Here is a 20,947-nt window from a genome sequence, read left to right on the forward strand (position 1 = left end):
AGCAACACAGGATCTTCCCTTAAGAAGCAAGTGGCCCATTGGGGAAAAAGCTGGTCAAGAAACAATCATAAAAAATTTAGTAATGCTTTTAAGGGGCAAGAGTTTTCTGACCTCAATGAATAAAGACTTCAAGAAAATACTTTGCACGATATTTCAGGGAAAAAAATTAAACATGAATTCCATTTTTTCCCCTTCATTTTGATTGGTAAACCCCCTTTTTAAAAAAATAAATAAAACTTCCACCTTATAATAAGAATCACTACCTACAAAGAGTACAGACTTTTTTCATTTTAAGTTTTTATCTTCCTTCTCCCTTGAACTATCTGCAAGATCCTTTGCCAAGCTGGGCCACAGTGGTGTGCACCATAATCCCAGTCATTTGGGAGGCTGAGGCAGGAGGATTACTTGAGGCCAGGAGTTGGAGACCAGCCTGGGCAACACAGCAAGACTCGGTCTCTACAAAATTTTTTTTAAAAAAATTGGTGGGGCATGGTGGTGCACGCATGTAGTCCCAGCTACTGAGGAGGACTGCTTGAGCCCAAAAGTTCAAGGCTGCAATGAACTGTGATCACACCACTGCACTCCAGCCTGGGCAACAGAGAGAGACTCTGTCTCTAAAAAAAAATACAAGTAAAAAACAAGTAAATTAAAAAAAAATCCTTTGCCAACATTCATTTGCTCACTTCTCTTACCCCCTTCCTCTCTCTTTCTTCCCTTTTTCAGTTTTCTCTGTTCTCAATACCTTACAGATGAGGGAATAGACATAGACACAAGCCTCTGACCTTATGTACACTTTACAAAAGTATGTTCCCTTACTTCTGCTTCCTACCTTTCATATTAATAAAAATATTATTTCCTCACCCTAAATGTGGTATAGAATTTTTCCCTTGTAATTTGTATTAATAGGCTGTCTTAAACTAATATTTCAGAAGTTACTGTTTTTAAAAGAAAACATTCTAGGAAATGCCTCGAGTCCCTTTTTCTACCTATCTCTATTACAAATAGCAAGACTGTATTAAATTATTAACAATACTTTCTTGTCTTAACAAGGGCATATGCAATAAATAATTATACATTAATAAAAGCTCTTTCGGCCTTTCAGAATATATTGATCATTCCATAGCACAGTAAGTACAGCAGAGTGGGTTGAATATATACTGCCATGGGAAAATCATCCCAAAAGAGCATTATGTAATTAATACAAGGTAGCAATTTACTTAATATTTCTTTCTCTCTCACAGTTCAATTTGCTACACTTACTTAAAATCTCCAGAAAGAGATATAAGCCACATCTGTTTAAACAAAAATACTGTTCTCCATATATTATGAAGTTTCAGAAATAGAATTAAATTGATCTTTGAGTATCACAGCATTTGGCACTAATAAGAAAAGTAAAATTCTGCAGTTTCATCAGAAGATTATAGTATTACATAAGGGTGTGTGCCAGTTTATTTTATAATACATTATTTTATGAATTTTAAAGAACATTTTGGGAAATTTTATTTTTTTGTTTGCATAGAAAAAAACTCCCTTAAATGTTAGTGAAATAAACAGTATGGTCTGAATGTTTAGTCTCTAGTCACAGAAGTTATTCACTGCAGAACTCTGAGCAGGCTCTCACACAGCTCTCTCTGCCATCAGACTTAACAGCGATTGCTGCTCTCAATGAAGTACCTAACGAAAGCCTTTGAACTAGCCATTTTACCTACTGTTTTTTTTAGCTCACTTAATATTCACAAGAACTCAATGGGCACATATTACTGTGCCCATTTTCCAGATGCAGAAACCAAGGCTCAGAGTGTTTGGCTTGTTTTCCCAAGATTACAGTCAGGACACAGCAAGATCCCTAAAGCCCCAAGCCCCCACTCTTCCACCCACCCCCAGGGGAGCTGACTGCCTGTGGCAGCAGAGCTAGTGGCCTGATGTCCATCCCCTCTTCTTCATTACTATTATAATAATCCAAATTTGTTTAAGCAGCAACATATCTATATAAAAATCCTTAATTTCACTAAAGTGTCTTTAGTGGAGGTGACCCTATGTAACAAGTTCTAGATGAAGGTAGAGACACTGGGGAGGGCACTCCTCCCCAAAGGAAAGGCAAAGTGCACTTGGCAAAATCCTCAGCACCTACACCCCTCCGAGAACCCAGCCTGGAGGACTCAGCAACCACATCACCACCATGAGAACCAACCCCACGCTAAGGCTGTAGAACTCAGCAGGAGTCTAGCCCTCTGGGTGTCTTACTGCAAGAGACAAATTCAACCCCATTTGTGTTTGAATGTTTGAACAGAGTTTCCTGCAGCTTGTAGCTTCAAAGCCTTCCCTAACTAATTAGCCATGAAAGAATTTCACAGTCTGAAGGCAGTACAATTCTTATAGCATAGGTCATGTTTATTTTCCAAATCATATTTTAAACAAAAAAGCAAACCCCTGGAGCTATAAGCATGAGCTAACCTACTGGGGTCTGCAGGATAAAAGGACAAAGAACACACATAAAAAAATGTTAATAATTACCTGTAGAGAGCAGGAGGAATGGGGTAGATGATAATAGAGATGAGAGACAGAGTTCTCAAAAATATCTTTTTACATTGTTTTGGTGTTTTTTAACCATGTATATACAGGTTACCCAAACTATGTAAGTAACTTCTAAAAAGAAAGCCAAAAAAAGAAAAAAAAAAAATCACATGGGGATATATTAACTTTATACTTTCTCTGTTAGGAAACCAACAAAATAGTATTACCTTTCTTGGGTGTAGGGGATAATTCAAGATGCTTTTCTGTAACAGTCTTCTTTTCAGCTGTTAATGACTGCAGGGAAAATAATAATAATGTAATTCCTGTAACAAATGCTAAAAACCAACCATATTTTGTAAAATATTTAAAATATTAAACTATATCCTCCTTAACATATTCCTCTCTTGATTTCCTTTACTTATATTCACCAATTTCAATATTCCTGAAGTACACACTCTTTACATACTCATAAATTTATGTTTCCAGAATCTAAACAAAGATCTGACTGATCAAAATGTTTTGCATTAACATTTAACGTCAATACCTGTTCATATATACAACTCTGACCACCTATGAGGTCCTCATTACTATCTGTATCTAAATTATCTTTAGAGTTTACAACAGCATTCTTCCATTCCTCTATAGTGGAAGTTACCACACATAAAAAAAAGTAACCAGAATATTTCACTGCCAAAAGATTCTGAACATACAGGCATATCTCATTTCATTGTGCTCCGCTTTATTGTGCTTTGTATATATAGTGTTTTTCACAAATTAAAGGTCTGTGGCAGCCTTGTGTCAAGCAAGTCTATAGGAGCCATTTCTCCAACAGCACGCACTCACCTTATGTCTCTATGTCACATTTTGGTAATTATCCCAATATTTCTTTCAAACTTTATCAATATAATTATATCTGTTACAGTGATCTGTGATCAGTGACCTTTGGTGTTACTACTGTAACTGATTTGGGGTGCCACTAACCCACCAACATACGACAGCAAATTCAGTCAGAAAATGTCTGTGTTCTGACTGTTCCGCTGACCAGCTGTTTCCCCATTTCCCCCTCCTCAGGCCTCCCTATTCTCTGAGATACAACAATATTGAAATTAGGCCAATTAATAACCCTACAATGGCTTCTAAGTGCTCAAGAGAAAGGAACAGTCACACATCTCTCATCTTAAATCGAACCTAGGAAAGATTAAGCTTTGTGAGGAAGGCATGCCAAAAGCCGAGCCAGGCTAAAATTTAAGCCTCTTGCTCCAAACAGTTAACCAAGTTGTAAATACAAACGGAAAGGTTTATTTTGTTTTGTTTTCTTTTCCTTTTCTTTTTTTTTTTTTCGGGGGCTGGGGAGGTCTTAAGGAAATTAAAAGTGCTACTCCAGTAAACACATGAATGATAAAAAAGTGAAATACCCTTATTGCTGATAGGGAGAAAGTTTTACCAGACTGGACAGAATGAATCAGCCATGACATTTCATTAAGCCAAAGTCTGATCCAGAACGAGGCCCTAAATCTCAATTCTATAAAGGCTGAGAGGGGTGAGGAAGTTGCAGGATAGTCTGAAGCTAGCAGAGCTTGGTTCATGAGGTTTAAGGAAAAAAGGTATCTCTACAATATAAAAGTGCAAGGTGAAGCAGCAAGTGCTGATATAATAGAAGCTGCAGCAAGTTATCCAGAAGATCTAGCTAAGATCATTGATGAAGGTGGCTACGTTAAGCAGCAAATTTTCAATGTAGATAAAACAGTCTTCTACTGGAAGAAGACGCCATCCAAGCCTTTCATGGCTAGAGAGGAAAAGTCAATGTCTGGCTTCAAAGGATAAGCTGACTCTCTTGTTAGAGGTTATTACACCTTGTGCCTTTAAAGTGAACGCAATCCTCATTCACCATTCTGAAAATCCTAGGGTCCTTAAGAATTATGATAAATCTACTCTGCCTGTGCTCCATAAATGGAACAACAAAGCCTGGATGCCAGATTATCTGTTTATAGCATGGTTTACTGACTACTTTAAGCTCCCAATGTTGAGACCTGCTGCTCAGAAAAAAGAATTCTTTTCAAATTACTTGCCATTGACAATGCACCTGGTCATCCAAGAGCTCTGATGGAGATGTACCAGGAGATTAAAGTTGTGTTCATGTCTGCTAACACAACATGCATTCTGCAGTCCATAAATCAAGGCATGATTTTGACTTTCAACTGGTATTATTTAAGAAATACATTTTGTAATGCTATCAGTGCCATAGATAGTGATTCCTCTGATGGATTTGGGCAAAATAAATTGAAAATCTCCTAGAGGCTGGGCATGGTGGCTCACATCTGCGATCCCAGCACTTTGGGAGGCTGAGGCAGGAGGACTGCTTGAAGCCAGCAGTTTGAGACCAGTCTAGGCAACACAGCAAGAACCTATCTCTACAAAAAATTAAAAAATTAGCCAGGCATGGTGGCATGTGTCTGTAGTCCTAGCTATTCAGGAGGCTGAGGCAGGAGGATTGCTTGATCCCTGGGACTCAAGGCTGTAGTGAGCTATGATCATTCCACTTTAGCCCAGGCTAATAGAGGAAGACCCTGTCTCTTAAAACAAAAAAACAAAAAAAAAGAAAGAAAACAAAATCTCTGAAAGGATTCACCATTCTAGATGTCACTAAGAACACTCATGATTCTTGAGAGGAGATCAAAACGTGAACATTAACAAGAATTTAGAAGTTGATTCTAACTCTCATGGACTTTGAAGGGTTTAAAACTTCAGTGGAGGAAGTAACTGAAGATGTGGTGGAAACAGAAAGAGAATTTGAATTAGAAGTAGAGCGTGAAGATGTGAATGACTGCTGCAATCTCAAAATAAAACTGCAATGGTGAGCAGTTGCTTCTTATGGATGAGCAAAGGAAGTAGTTTCTTGAAATATTATAGAATCTACTCCTGGTGAAGATGCTGTGGACATTACTGAAATGACAACAAAGAATTTAGAATATTTCGTAAACATAGTTGATAAAGCAGTGGCAGGGTTTGAGAGGATTGAGTCCAATTTTGAAAGAAGTTCTATTGTGAGTAAAATGCTATCGAACAACATCACATTCTACAGAGAAACCTTTCCTAAAAGGAAGAGTCAATCTATGCAGCAAACTTCACTGTTGCCTTGTTTTAAGAAATTGCCACAACCACCCCAACCTTCAGCAATCACTACCTTTATCAGTCAGCAGTCATCAGCATCAAGGCAAAACCTTCCCCCAGCAAAAAGATTACAATTCTCTGAAAGCTCAGATGATTGTTAGCATTTTTTTAGCAATAAAGTATTTTTTTATTAAGGTATGTACATTTTTTACACATAATACTATTGCACATTTAATAGACTATAGTATAGTGTAAATATAACTTTTCTATGTACTGGGAAACCACAAAATTCGTGTGACTCACTTTATTGCAGTATTTGCTTTATTGCAGTGGTTTAAACCCTCATTATCTCCAAAGTAGGATTAGATAAACATTTCATAAACACACTTCTTGTGAAAAATAGTATGCTCAATGGTTTCACCTTCTGAGAATATTCTTAGTATACATCCTTCACTTACAAAGAAGTATAAAGGTTTTCTGCATGTCATAAAGAGGTGAATTCTAACTTGTCACAATTATTAAAGGAATTCAAAGAATGAGGAGGGGAAAAACCAGTAATGCACCAATTACAGTGTCCTAAAAGAAAACAAGGAAGGGAATTCCAAAGAAACATAATTACAATGTCGTGAACACTCAGGAATTTTAGGATTTACTCTTCAGCATTCAGGGAAAACAATTCTACAGCTACCTTACCAGAGTCCCAGAAATGTCCTGAAATCCTTCTCCACACCTGAGCCACGCTTCAGAGAGGGAGGCAGCTGCCCCTGCTGTCCTGGGACCTGCTCTTCTGACCTGCAGTGGCCTCTCTCCTGGAAAGGAGGAGTGCTCTATATCCCAATTCCTTTTTCTCTGTGGAGATGATTTTTAAAGAAAAAAACAAAATAAAATCAATCTTATTAAAAATATACATTAAGTTGACAATTAACAATTTGGAAACCCAGGAATGGCAGTAGTAAGCAAAGTATTTGAACATCTCTGAATCTTCACATAAAGATAGAGCCACGTGATAACAAAACCAAAAACCCACAGACACCACTTGCCAAAATACAAGTGGGTGAGGACAAACCACCACCCCTCCAAATTCCTGCATGGTATCAGTATCTGAGAGCAAAGAAGCCAAGGGAAGCAAGGGGGCGAAGGAGGCACTGGACACCAGTGCTCCATGGGAAGTGGAGCAGGCGACCCATCTGAGATCAGTGCCTAGAACTCGGTGAGGGCAAGAGCTCTAACCCTGAGAAGATGCAAAGGGGTGGGAGCAAACTGGGACACCTGAAACATGTCAGCCAGGACTCCCTTCTGGACAGGGTCCCACATGAGGAGAAAGTGCTGGGAGTGGAACACCCTCAGCAACACAGGGCGAGAGACAAAGAAAAGGCCCAAATGGAGCAGAGCTAGGAAGCCTCTATACGACAAATAAATAAGTGGCCATATTTTTGCAAACTACATGAAAACAATGCAAGGTAGAAGAGCTATCCCAAATCCAGCCTCCTCCTCACATTTCAGAAAAACTATCACATAAAAATAAGCAACAGAAGAGTATCAAAGCCAAATCCCATACAGATATTATTAGGGGGGAAAAAAAATAAAAAGTGGAATAACATCCCAACATACAAAGAAAGCACACGAAAGACACACGAAACAGATAAAATGGTAAACTACTATTTCAAAAGGAGACAAAATATTCAGAGTTATAAAAACTTAGGAATGAGGTGACAAACTTAAGAAAGAAGTAGAATAAAATTAAAAAATCATGTGAGGAAAAAGGTACTAAACCAGAAAGAATCCAAGAACCAACATATCACATATAGTATCTTAAGAATACAAATATTTCACTTACTATCTTATTAAATAGAAAATAAAAGGAAAAAATTTTAAAGTTCTGCCACCCACCTCCCATGAAGAAAGAGAAAAAGGATTCAAGAGAAATAGAGTCTGATCAAGTTTGTTGGAATCCAACATACAGATTACAGGAATTTCTGAAGAAGAAAACCAAATGGGACACTTATTAAAAACTACAATTCCAGAAAACTTTCCTGAAATTCAAAAACAGAGAATCTACACATTGCAACAGCACAGCACATACCTAAGAATATGAACCTAGAGGCAATCAAAACCAAGATACATCCTAGTAAATATTTTTAAAAAGTCTCTTGAGGCTGAGCACACGGTGGCTCATGCCTGTAATCCTAGCACTCTGGGAGGCCGAGGCGGGAGGATCACTTGAGCTCAGGGGTTGAAAACCAGCCTGAGCAAGAGCAAGAGCAAGACCCCATCTCTACTAAAAATAGAAAAACAAAATTAGCCAGGGGTGGTGGTGTGCGCCTGTAGTCCTAGTTACTCAGGAGGATGAGGCAGGAGAATCGCTTGAGCCCAGGAGTTTGAGGTTGCTATGAGCTAGACTGATGCCACGGCACTCTAGCCCAGGGAACAGTGTAATACTCTGTCTCAAAAAAAATAAATGACACAGTGAAGAAACACAAAGTCTAAGGAACTGTCCCAGATTAACAGAAGACCAAAGAGGCATGAAAAGTAAATAAAACGTATGATCCTGGATTGGATCCTGGACCAGGGAAAATAGGACACTATTGGGCCACTGATAGAATTTGAATATGAACTGTTGTAATGGTAACAGTATTATATCAATTTTAAATTTCCTTTTTTAAATAATTATATTATGTTTATATAAGAGAATGTCTTTATTCTAGGAAATAATTAAATATTTAGAGGTAAAGGTGTACTATGTCTCCTGATTGCTCTAAAATAGTACATGAAAAAATTACACACACGTGTGCATGCATAGAGAAGGGGAGAGAAAAAAGGGGTAGAGAGAGAGAGAGAGAGAGACATCCAAATAATAAATTGGTGAACTGGAATAAAGGGTTGTATTAGTTTCCTGGAGCTGCCATAACAAATTACCACAAACTCAGTTGGCTTAAAACAGCAGAAATTTATTCTCTCACAGGTCCAGAGGCTAGAAGTCTAAACTCAAGGTATTGGCAGGGCTATGCTTTCTCTGTAAGATCGAGGGAATAATTTTTCCTTGCCTCTTCCAAGCTTCCTAGCAATCTTTGGCATTCCTTGGCTTGTACCTGTATCTCTAATCTCTACCTCCACTGTTACATGGCATTCTCCATGTCACCGGATCTAGGGCCACCCTAATGCAGTATGACTTCACCTTAACATGAGGGCCAGAGCCCAAGTACAGATAACCTAGCCTTCACCCTCACTTTTCTGCCCTTCCCTCCCCAACTGCTCTGGTCTACTCTACACTGGCCCCTGCCAACAGTGCCCAAGCATTCCCACCCCAACATCTGCATCCATAGCACTCTCTTTGCTGAGAATCACCTCTCTACTCTCCTCTCTCTCCAACTTTGCTACAGATCAATAATCACTTCCTCCATAAATACCCCTCAATGCCTCCATTCCTTTCCTTCCTTCTGTGAAGCCATCCTATTTCCTGCCTTTTCTACTTCTATGTCTCTTCCTGAATGGCAGGGGAGTCATGTACCTAATTCATACCATCCCCTCAGTGCACAGCACTCTGTAGGCACTGAGCATTCATTAAATAACTGTTGAATGAATATGTAAATTACTTGACTCTAACCATACCTGTCACAAAATTTAAAGTTGGTTCACAGATGGTAACGATATCTAAAGTAAATCAGACAGTAACTCCTGTTTTAGATTATAATAAACAGTACCTGCACTATAGCTCTCTTTGTACTTTATGGAAGTTGTGTAGATGTCTCTCTGCACAGTGTTTACTCAGCCAGAGTAGGCCCTGACAGTAGCAGCTTCACTGATTATCCAGCCTCCTCACCCACCTACCCTTCTTTTCTAGTGACAAAACATACCCCTATCACCACAGTTTTAGGCAGTTGAAGCCACGGTCACAGGACACCAGCCTCACCTGATTCAGGGATGCCATGGAACCCAAGCTGGGTCAGTCAGAGGCCCTCTCTAGGACTTTTCTAACTGGGGCTACTAGGGAGGATTTCCTTCTTCCCAACTTGGCCAGGGATGTGACCTCCAAGCAGCCGGCAGCCCTGTCTCATACCCTACGGAGAAACCTGAGTAAGAGATGATGAGCCATACTAGATTGTTATTAAAAAGCTCAGTCAATTGTAAAACCCAGGGTATCAGCTAAGAAAAAAAAACTAAAAAAGAAAAAAAGAGAAACAAGAAAGGAATCAAAACAGTACACTACAAAACAACAGATTCTCACAAAAGAAGACAGTAACGGAGAAATTAAGAAACAAAATAGGTATAAGATATATAGAAAACAAACACTAAAATGGCAAAAGTCCTTCCTTAACAGTATTTAAATGTAAATGGATAAAACTCTTGATTTAAAAGATTGGCAGAATGGATTAAAAGAGCATGATCCAACTATAAACTGTCTACAAACGATTCAACTTAGGTCCAAGAACACAAAAAAATAAAAGGACAGAAAAAGATAATCCATGCAAGTAATAACAAAAGAGAGCCGGGTAGCTATAACAACATCAGACAAAATAGACTTTAAGACAAACACTGTTACTAGAAGCAAAGAATGACATAGTGATGTTGACAAAAATGTCAATGAATCAAGAACAATTATAAACATACACATACCTGACAACATAACCTCAAAACACATTAAAGAAAAATTAAAAGAATTGAAGAGAGACCTTAACAATTCTACAATAACAGTTGGTTTCTTAAGTATCCTACCTTTAACAGAACTAAATAGAAAATTAATAAGGAAATAGAGGGCTTGAACACACTACAAACTGAGTAAACCTTACAGGTATATATAGAACACTCCATCCAATAACAGCAGAATACACATTTTTCTCAGGTGTACATGAAACATTCTCCAGGACAGATTATGTACCATAGAAAAGTTCCAATGAATTTTAAAAGTACAAAATCATACGAAGTATCTTCTTTGACCACAGTGTAATAAAACTAGAAATGGGCCAGACATGGTGGCCCACCCCTATAATCCTAGCACTCTGGGAGGCCGAGGCAGGATTGCTTGAGGTCAGGAGTTTGAGACCAGCTTCAGCAAGAGTGAAACCCCGTCTCTACTAAAAATAGAAAAAAATAGCCAGGCAACTAAAAATAGAAAAAAATTAGCCAGGTGTAGCAGCACATGCCTGTAGTCCCAGCTACTGAAGAGGCTGAGGCAGGAGGATCGCTTGAGTCTACGAGTTTGAGGTTGCAGTAAGCTATGATGACGCCACTGCACTCTACCCAGACTCTGTCTGGAAAAAAAAAAAAAACAAAACTAGAAATCAACAACAAAATGAGAAATGAACACTTTACAAATAAGTGGAAATTAATACAATTTAAATAATCAGTGGGTAAAAGAAAAATGAGAAATAAATTATAAGGCAAATTAGAAAATATTTTCTCATCAACATCTCTACTCATCAGGGAAATGCAAATCAAAACCACAATGAGATATCACAAGAATAGCCTTTATCAAAAAGTCCCATAACAAGAAATGTTGGCATGGATGCAGAGAGACAGGAACACTCATACACTGTTGGTGGGACTGCAAACTAGTGCAACCTCTGTGGAAAGCAATATGGAGATACCTTAAACAGATACAAGTAGACCTACCATTTGATCCAGCAATCCCATTATTGGGCATCTACCCAAAAGAACAAAAGACGTTCTATAACAAAGACATCTGCACCCGAATGTTTATAGCAGCACAATTCACAATTACAAAGATGTGGAAACAACCCAAGTGCTCAACAATTCATGAGTGGATTAATAAAATGTGGTATATGTATACCATGGAGTATTACTCAGCTATAAGAAATAATGGGCATATGGAATCTCTTATGTTCTCCTGGACAGAGTTGGAACCCATTCTACTAAGTGAAGTGTCCCAAGAATGGAAAAATACGCACCACATGTACTCACCATCAAATTGGTTTCACTGATCATCACCTAAGAGCACATTCAGGAATAACATCAATCGGGTGTCGGGCAGATGTGGGTGGGGGAGGGGATGGGTGTATACATACATACATGAGTGCGATGCGCACCGTCTAGGGATGGACACATTTGAAGCTCTGACTCAGGGGGGGTGGAGGGCAAGGGCAATATACGTAACCTAAACTTTTGTACCCCCACAATATGCTGAAATAATAAAAAAAAAGAAAATACTTTCTCAGAAAAATGAAAATATTATAAAAACATGAGATACCAAAATCTATGGGATGCAGTGCTCACAAAAAAATTTATAGATGCAAACACTGAAATTTAAAAAGAAGAAAGGTCCCAAATCAATAACTTAATCCTACACATTAAGGAACTGGCGGGGGAAGTCAAGCTAAATCGAAGACTGTAACAAAAAAGAAATAAAGATTAGAACAGAGGTAAATGAAATAGACAATAGAGAGAATCAACAAAAATAAAGTTGGTTCTTCGAAAAGATTCACAAAACTTAAAAACTTTTAATTAGACTGGTAAATAAAATAGAAGATTTAAATTACTAAAATTGGAAACAGAAGTGGGGACATTACTACAAAACTTACAGAAATAAAAAAGACAACAGAATACTATGAACAATTGAACAACAAAAATTAAAGTACCTAGATGACATAGACAAATTCCTGGAAACATAGAAACAACCAAAATTGACTCAAGAAGAAATAGAAAAATTGAACAGACCAATGACAAGTGATTAAATCAATAATCGAAAACCTCCCAACAAACAATGGTGCAGGACCAGATGGCTTCAATAGTGAATTCCACCAAACATTTAAAGAATTAACACCAACCATTCTCAAATTCTTCCCCAAAATGCAAGGAAGTAACTCTTTTTCTTTCTCAGACAAGCATACTAAAGCCATATAAACATCACAACAAAACTACAATGTCCTTCATGAAAATAGATACAAAAATCATCAACAAAAATTCCAGTAAATCGAATCCAGCAACACATTAAAAGGATTATATAATGTGATCAAGTGGGAGTTATCCTAGGCACATACAGGTGGTTCAATACATCAAAATCGATCAGTGTAACACATTACATAGCAGAACAAAGGGGAAAAAATAGAGATAACCTATTGATACAGAAAAAGTACTAAAAAAAAATCCAACATTCTCTCATGATAAAAACATTTAACTAGGAATACAAGAGAGCTTCTTTAACATGACAAAGGGCTTTTCTGAATGTTTTCCCCCTAGGATCAGAACAAGTTTGCCCATTTTTGTCACTTCAATTAAACATTGTGCTGGACTGGAAGTTCTAGCCAGAGCAATTAGGAAAGAAAAAAAAAATAAAGGCATTCAAATTCTAAAGGAGGAAGTAACCTCTACTTGCAGATGGCATGATCTTACATATAGAAAACTCCAATGAATCTACGAAAAAACTATTAGAGCTAATAAACAAATTCAGCAAAGTTGCAAGATGTAAAATAAACATGCAACAATCAGTTGCATTTCTATACACTAGCAATGAGCAATCCAAAGAGGAAATTAAAGAAACAATTCCATTTATAGTAGCATCAAGAAGAGTAAAATACTTAGGAATATATTTAACCAGGATGTAAAAGGATTGTACGTGGAAAACCACAAAGCACTGCTGAAAGAAATTGAAGAATAATAAGGATAAATAAAGAAGGATATCCTGTGTTCATAGATGTAAGGACAGTATTGATAAGATGGCAATACTACCCAAAAGCTTTCTACAGAGTTAATTCAACTGAATCAAAAGCCCAATAACATTTTTTTACAGAAATGGAAAGATAATCCTAAAATTCATATAAAATTGTAAGGAGCCCGAAACACCCAGAACAATCTGGAAAAGAAAAAACAAAGTTGGAGAACTCACTTCCTCCTTTTAAAATTTACCACAAAGCTACAAGAATCAAAGCAGTATATTACCGGCCTAACAATAGACTTATTAAATGAAACAGAATTCATAGTCCAGAATTAAATCTATACAGCTATGGTAAATTGATTTTTGACAAGATTTCGAAGACTATTCAATAGAGAAAGAATAGTCTCTTCACCTAATTGGTGTTGAGACAACTGGATTACACATGCAAATAATATAAAACAGCAGGGCACCATGGCATGTACGTGTAGTTCCAGCTGCTCAAGAAGCTGAGGCAGGAGGAACACTTGAGCCCAAGTACTCGAGACCACCCTGGGCAACATAGCAAGACCTCATCTCTAAAAACGTAAAAAATCAGTCAGGCTTAGTGGTATATGCCTGTAGTCCCAGCTACTCAGGAGGATGAGGTGGGAGAATCACTTGAGCTCAGGTGTTCAAGGCTGCAATGAGCTAAGACTGTGCCACTGCACTCCAAAGCCTGGACAACAGAGTGAGACCTCGCCTCTTTAAAAAAAGAAGAAAAGAAAAAGAATATAAGACAAATATTAACTAAAAATGGGTCAAAGACCTAAATGATAAAACCAAAAACTCTTAAAAGGAAACAGGTAAATTTTCAGAACCTTGGATTAGACAATGGTTTTTTAGATATAACAAAAAGCATAAGTGACAGAAGAAAACATTAGACTTCATCAAAATTTAAAACTTACAAGTTTCAAAGGATACTAGGAAGAAAGTAAAAGACAATCTGTAATGGGAGAAAATATTTGCAAATAATGTATCTAATAAGGGTCTAGAATTCAAAATACAGATGTTCCTCTCCTTATGATGGGGTTATATCCTGAAAAACCCAATGTAAGCTGAAAATATTGTAAGTCAAAATGCATTTAATACACCTAACCTACCAAACATCATAACTTTGCCTAGCCTACCATAAACATGCTCAGAACACTTACATTAGCCTACAGTTGAGCAAAATCATCTAACACAAAGCCTATTTTATAACAAGGTGTTGAATATCTCAGTAATTTATTGAATACTGAAAATTGAAAATCAGAATAGTTGCATATGTGGATACTCAAAATACAGTTTCTATTTAATGTGTGTTGCTTTGCCCACCATACAGTCAAAAAACTGTAGGCAGAACAGTAAGTCGAGGACCACCTGTGTATCAAGAACTCCTACAACTCAACAAAAAGATGTTTAACATCTCCAACCATTAGGGAGCTATACAAATTAAAACCACAATAATATACTTCACACCCATCAGGATGGCTGTTATAAAAAAATCAAAAAATAGAAAATAACAAGTATTGGCAACAATGTATAGAAATTATAACTTTTATACATTGCTGGTGGAAAAGTAAAATGTTGCAGTCATTGTGGAAAACAAGTATGCAGAGCCTCAAAAGTTAAACAAAATTACCATGATCCAGCAATGCCACTTCTTAGTATGTACCCCCAAAACATTGAAAGCAAGGACTCAAACATACTTGTTACATCTATGTTCACACGAGCAATATTCACAATAGCCAAAAGGTGGAAACAACCTAAATACCCATCAATGGATGAACAAATAAACAAAATGTGGTATGTGTGTGTGTATAATGAAATATTATTCAGCCTTAAAATTCTGATACATGTTACAACATAGATGAACCTTGAAAACATTATGCCAAGTAAAATAAGCCAGACACAAAAGGACAAACATTGTATTATTCCACTTATATAAGGTTCCTAGAGTAGTCAAATTCACAAAGAAAGTAGAATGGTGGTTGCCAGGGGCTGGGGAGGGAAGAATGGGAAGCTACTGTTCAGTAAGTATAGAGTTTCAATTTGGGATGATAAAAAAGTTCTGAAGATGCATGGTGGTGATGGTTGCACAACAATGTTGTCTTACCTTGTTTGGGCTGCTATAACAAAATACCAAAGTCAGGGTGACTTATAAACAACAGAAATTTATTTCTCACAGTTGTAGAGGCTGGGAAGTTCAAGACCAAGGCACCAGCAGATTCAGTGTCTGGTGAGAGTCTGCTTCCTGGTTCATGAATAGCAGTCTCTTCACTGTGTCATCATGTGGCCGAAGGAGGAGGAGTCTGTGGCATCTTTTTAATAAGGGCACTAATTTCACTCACAAGGATTCTTCCCAAAGGCCCCAACTCTAAACATCATCACACTAAGAAATAGATTTCAACATATGAATTTTGGGGTGACACAAACATTCAGTCTATAGCAAATGTATTTAATGGCACAAAACTACACACCTAAAAATGGTTAAAATAGTAAATTAGCTAGGTACCCAAATTGCAAATTAGGAGGGGAGGCACAAGAAACTGCATTTCAACAACCATCTCTGGTGATTCTTTTTTTGTTGTTGTTGTTGTTGGTTTTTTTTGTTTGTTTTGGTTTTTTTTGAGACAGAGTCTCACTCTTACCCGGGCTAGAGTGAGTGCCGTGGCGTCAGCCTAGCTCACAGCAACCTCAGACTCCTGGGCTTAAGCGATCCTACTGCCTCAGCCTCCCGAGTAGCTGGGACTACAGGCATGCGCCACCATGCCCGGCTAATTATATATTTTTAGTTGGCCAGATAATTTTTATTTCTATTTTTAGTAGAGACGGGGTCTCGCTCAGGCTGGTCTCGAACTCCTGACCTCGAGCGATCCACCAGCCTCAGCCTCCCAGAGGGCTAGGATTACAGGCGTGAGCCACCGGGCCTGGCCACTCTGGTGATTCTTATCCTATTAAATTTAAGAACCACTGCTAAGCATATTGGATTAGAATTCAATCTGTATGGTAAATTAAACACAAAGCACTCTCGGGCTCAAATTCAAAACCACAAGCTTCTGTGAATGCTTGGAATTTTTTTACTGGGGTAATGTAAATATATAATGTTAGGTAAAGGAGTAAAATTGCAGACTCTGTCAAGTTATAAAAAAAAAACAGAGCAGGAAACTTACATTCCAGTGGTTTGAGGCTACAACAACGAACCAGGTGCTAGTCATGAGATACTACAATCAGGACCGCCCCCTCTCCCCTGCTAACCTGTTCCACACCTTAGGCCATCATTCAGTCATGCTCAAGTCTCTATAATTAAAGAAAACATAAATCTCTGCCTCAGCTTGACCACATCTAGCTTGCTCATTTCCTTCCATAGTAGACTTACACAGAGATTTGCCCACTCAAATATTTTATTTGTTTTTCCAAAAACTGCAGTTTCTTTACCAACCCCTCCAACTTGTTTTTCCCTTAGTTACTTTTTCCTTTTTTTTTTTTTGTTTTTTGTTTTTTATTTGTTTCCCCTTGGTTACTGTACTTCTCCACACTTATAGACGTACAGGTATATTTGTTATCTACATTTTATTAACGCATAAATGACAAACAGCTGAACATGAAATTCAACAAACTGGTTCAAAGTAGGGAAGGTCTTACAGAGGTAATGTAGAAAGAGAAGTATTTTCAAAATCTTGCTCAAATTGTGTCCATAATTCAGGCACTAAGTTTCTCTTTTTTCTATAAATTAACTAACAGTTGGACAGATAGTAGTATGTACTGCTTTTCTCATAGCTTTTAAGAGGTATAGAATATAATCTATTCTAAAGCAATACAAACTGGACAAGTAACTTCTAAAGAAATTGTTCATGTGTGTCTAAATCTTTATAGAATTTTCTCCTTCTTTATTCTATTAACAATATAACAAAATAAATAGAAAAAGAGAATCATCATGTTACCACTATCCGTCCACTCCTAAAATGTTTATCAAGTATAAAATTATGCACCAGGTATCAAGCCACCAAACTGATACAACTATTTTAATGTTTTCCTACACTATTTGAGTCTTCTTATTGGATAAATTTTTCATAGTTGTGATCTTAAAATAGACAATGTTGTATTCTGCTCCTTCTTTTAATCTAAAATAATACAAAATTTTCTTTATACGGAGGTTCTATTCTTTGTAAGAATAAAATTAAATTTATAAATTTATGAGAACCCAATGAAAATCTTACTTATACATAAGAATGCATATTCTGCTATTGATTTTATCACAATGGAAAGCATTATTTTCAAAGAACATATCCATGTACTACTAATTACATTAAATTTGAAAATGATAATGTTCCAGTTTTATAATAGACATGAAAAGCATTTGTAGAAAAATAATAGCAGGAAATACATTAAAATACTTCTATTATCTGATTATAGGTTTATAGGTGATAGTTTCTGCTGTATTCCTTACTTTCTAGCAGCTCTACAATAGATATGCATTATTTTTAATCAGTAAAGAGAACAATTGTTTAAAACTGTTCTAAATTACACATACTAAAATTCTATTTATCCAGCTTGAGTCTGTTCCAAAAGGAACATGAGTAAGTGCTCCCCCTGCTGGTGACATGAAAACATTAAACACCAGTAATAGTTACTAACTAGTTCCTCAAAAGTAAGAGCAGTGACAGAAACTAATAAGCATTTTCAATTAAATATCAAAAGGCAATGATATTAAGACTACAAATTTCAGAGCAAGTGAAGATATCTGAAAACAACCTACTATTTACTTCCTGCGCTTTCTTCCCTAACTTTCTCCATCTACTTTTTCACCCTATTTCTTCCACACACTCAAACTTTTTTCTCCCTCGTTACCTTTTCTGATCATTACTCATATTATGAAAGAGGAATTTCATGTAGTAAGAGTACTGAAATAAGCTCTATCTTGCTTTTCCCAAACACATCTGCGGGCCTTGACTATCCCTAGCTACAATCCCATCCCCACTTATGTTTTAATTAATTTAAAAACAAAACGGATGCTAGAAGATAGTGAAGCAATGGTTCAAACACTCTAAGCAAAACTGAGTTCCAATCTAGATTTCTATTCCCAGCCAAACTACAATCAAGGGAATAAAATAGACATTTTAAAATACACAAAAACTAAAAAAATTTACTTCTCATGATCCTTTTATTAGGAAGACACTGGAGAATATATCTCAGCAAAAGGAGGAAATAAACCACATAATCTGACTAGTAGTCATAGAATTTAAAATTTTAAGTACAAGTAGATGGAGAACAATCTAAAGGAAAACACAGCAATTATTTACTATTGTGCAACCAAACAGTTCCTCACAAATTTTATGTCATATTCAATGATTGAAACAAAAATTATAACACCATCTGACACCAAAGACAATGATATTTAAAAGTGGCAAAGGTAAAGAAAGATACCATGGTATAACATGAAATATATTTGGTCATTGTCCCAGATCCCGGTCATAGAGTTCCTAAAACCCTTGGAATTTCCTGATAGGGATATCTTTTGTCATTCATGACGAGCCCCTTTGATAACTTCTGAGTTTGTGCTACTGAGGTTACCTATGGTGGGGGCCCCTAGGTAACCTCAAGATGGAGCCAGTCACTAGAAAGACTAAGTGATTAGAGGAGTAGTGGGTTGAAACTTTCAGCCCCACCCCATGACCTCTGGGGAAGGGGGAGGCTGGAGATCAAGCTCTATAAAAACTCTTGGACCAGATGTGATGAGCTTCTGAGTGCTGGGAGGGTGGTGTGCCCAGAGATGGCATGGAAGCTCCAATACCTCACTCTATCCATCTCTTCAACCGACTGTTTACCTGTATCCTTTGTAATATCCTTTATAATAAACCAGTAAATGTAAGAAAAGTGATTCCCTGACTTCTGTGAGCCAATCTACAAATTAACTGAACCTAAGGAGGAGGTCTTGAAAATCTTGGTTTGTAGTCAGTTGGTCAGATGTATAGGTGACAATCTACGACTTGCAAATGGCATCTGAGGTGGGGCCAGTCTTGTGGGGGCTATGTGAAATATCTGAGGCTATCTCCAGGTAAAGAGTATCAGAATTGAACTGAACTATAGTATACCCAGTTGGTGTCCACTAGAAAATTGCCAGGTATGGGGATAAAAACCCCTACACATCTGGTCACAGAAGTGCTCTGTGTTGAGTATGAAAGTGGAGGGAAAACTGTTTTTCCTTTTTATGTGTACCTAAATGAAAAGTGAAGTTTCTACACTTCACGTGAAGTGGTAAACTGTTGCATATGCAGGCTGTGATAAGTTACACATGTATATTGATATCTAGAGAAACCATTAAGAAAACCATAAAATGAGATAAATTATTTTTAAAAACCAAATAAATCAAGATGGAATCCCGAATGTATTCAAGTAAATACCAGGAAGGCAAAAAGAAAGGGGAAAGAGATCAGAGGGGGAAACAATAATAAGATAGTAGACTTGAGCACTAAAAATATCAATAACTATCTTAAATGTAAATGATCTAAACACATCAGAAGACACAGACATTGGCAGAACAAATAAAAAAACAAAAACCAAGCACACCATTTGGAAGTAACTCACTTCAAATTCAACACTATAAGGAGCTTCAAAGTAAAATGACACAAAAAGATATACCAGGCAAACACTGATCAAAAAAAAGTAGGAATGGCTTTATTAGTATCTGATAAAGCAGACTTCACAAAGAAGATAATTACTAGAAAGAAAGAGGAACTGTACATAACGACAAAAGGATCAATTCACCAAGAAGACATAATACAAATTATAAACAGCAGAACCTCGAAATACATAAAACAAAACTGACAGAGCTGAAATAATAAACAGACAAATCCACAATCATAGTTGGGGATTTCAACACCTTTCCCCACTATCAGCAACTGACAGAACTACTAGACAGAAAATCGGCTATGTTATAAAAGATCTGAACAAAAACAATCACTCAACAACATTTAGCTTACACAGAAAGAACACTCCACCCAACAACAAAATACATTTTTCCAAACACAAATGGAACATTTGCCCAGATAAAGCATATTCAGTGTGATTAAAACAAACCTAAACAAATTAAGAAACTGAAATCATACTAAGTGTGTTGCTTGATCATAAAGGAATTAAACCAAAAATTAATAACAGAAACACAACAGGTAAATGTTAAACATGTGGATATTAAAAAACCAGCTTCTAAATAATCCATGAGTTAAAGAGAGAGTCACAAAGGAAATTGTTCAAATATGTAAAATTAAATGTAAAAGAAAGTACAACATACCAAAATATATGGGATACAGTTAATGCAGAACTAAGAGAGAAATGCACAGCGCTAAATACTTCCATTATAATTGAAGAAAAGTCTCAAATCAATAATCAACATTCCAACCTCAAGAAACTACAAGAGGCCAGGCGAGGTGGCTCACCCTGTAATCCTAGCACTTTGGGAGGTCAAGGCAGAAGGATTGCTTAAGGCTAGGAATCCACGACCAGCCTGAGCAAGAGTGAGACCCCGTTGCTACAAGTAATAGAAAAATTAGCTGGGCATGGTGGTGCATGCCTGTAGTCCCAGGTACCTGGGAGGCTGAGGCAAGAGGATTGCTCGAGCTCAGGAGTTTGAGGTTGCAGTGAACTACAATGAAACCACTGCACTCTAGCCCACGGGACACAGCAAGACCCTGTCTC

The 20,947-nt window shown here is 37.1% G+C and overlaps 1 protein-coding gene across 3 annotated transcripts in view; it reads right to left on the reverse strand.

Annotated features, from left to right (window-relative positions):
• Window positions 1-20,947, reverse strand: part of SPIDR (scaffold protein involved in DNA repair) — a 415,406-nt gene that overhangs the window by 382,742 nt on the left and 11,717 nt on the right. For all 3 annotated transcript variants that reach the window (XM_045561517.1, XM_045561518.1, XM_045561516.1), the window contains exons 2-3: window positions 6,319-6,474; window positions 2,742-2,808 (exon numbers count right to left, since the gene is read on the reverse strand). In XM_045561517.1, coding sequence (XP_045417473.1) covers window positions 2,742-2,808; window positions 6,319-6,474 — 223 coding nt within the window. The remainder of the gene's footprint in view (window positions 1-2,741; window positions 2,809-6,318; window positions 6,475-20,947) is intronic.

Source organism: Lemur catta, chromosome 9 (genome assembly GCF_020740605.2).
Source record: "Lemur catta isolate mLemCat1 chromosome 9, mLemCat1.pri, whole genome shotgun sequence".
NCBI lineage: Eukaryota > Metazoa > Chordata > Mammalia > Primates > Lemuridae > Lemur > Lemur catta.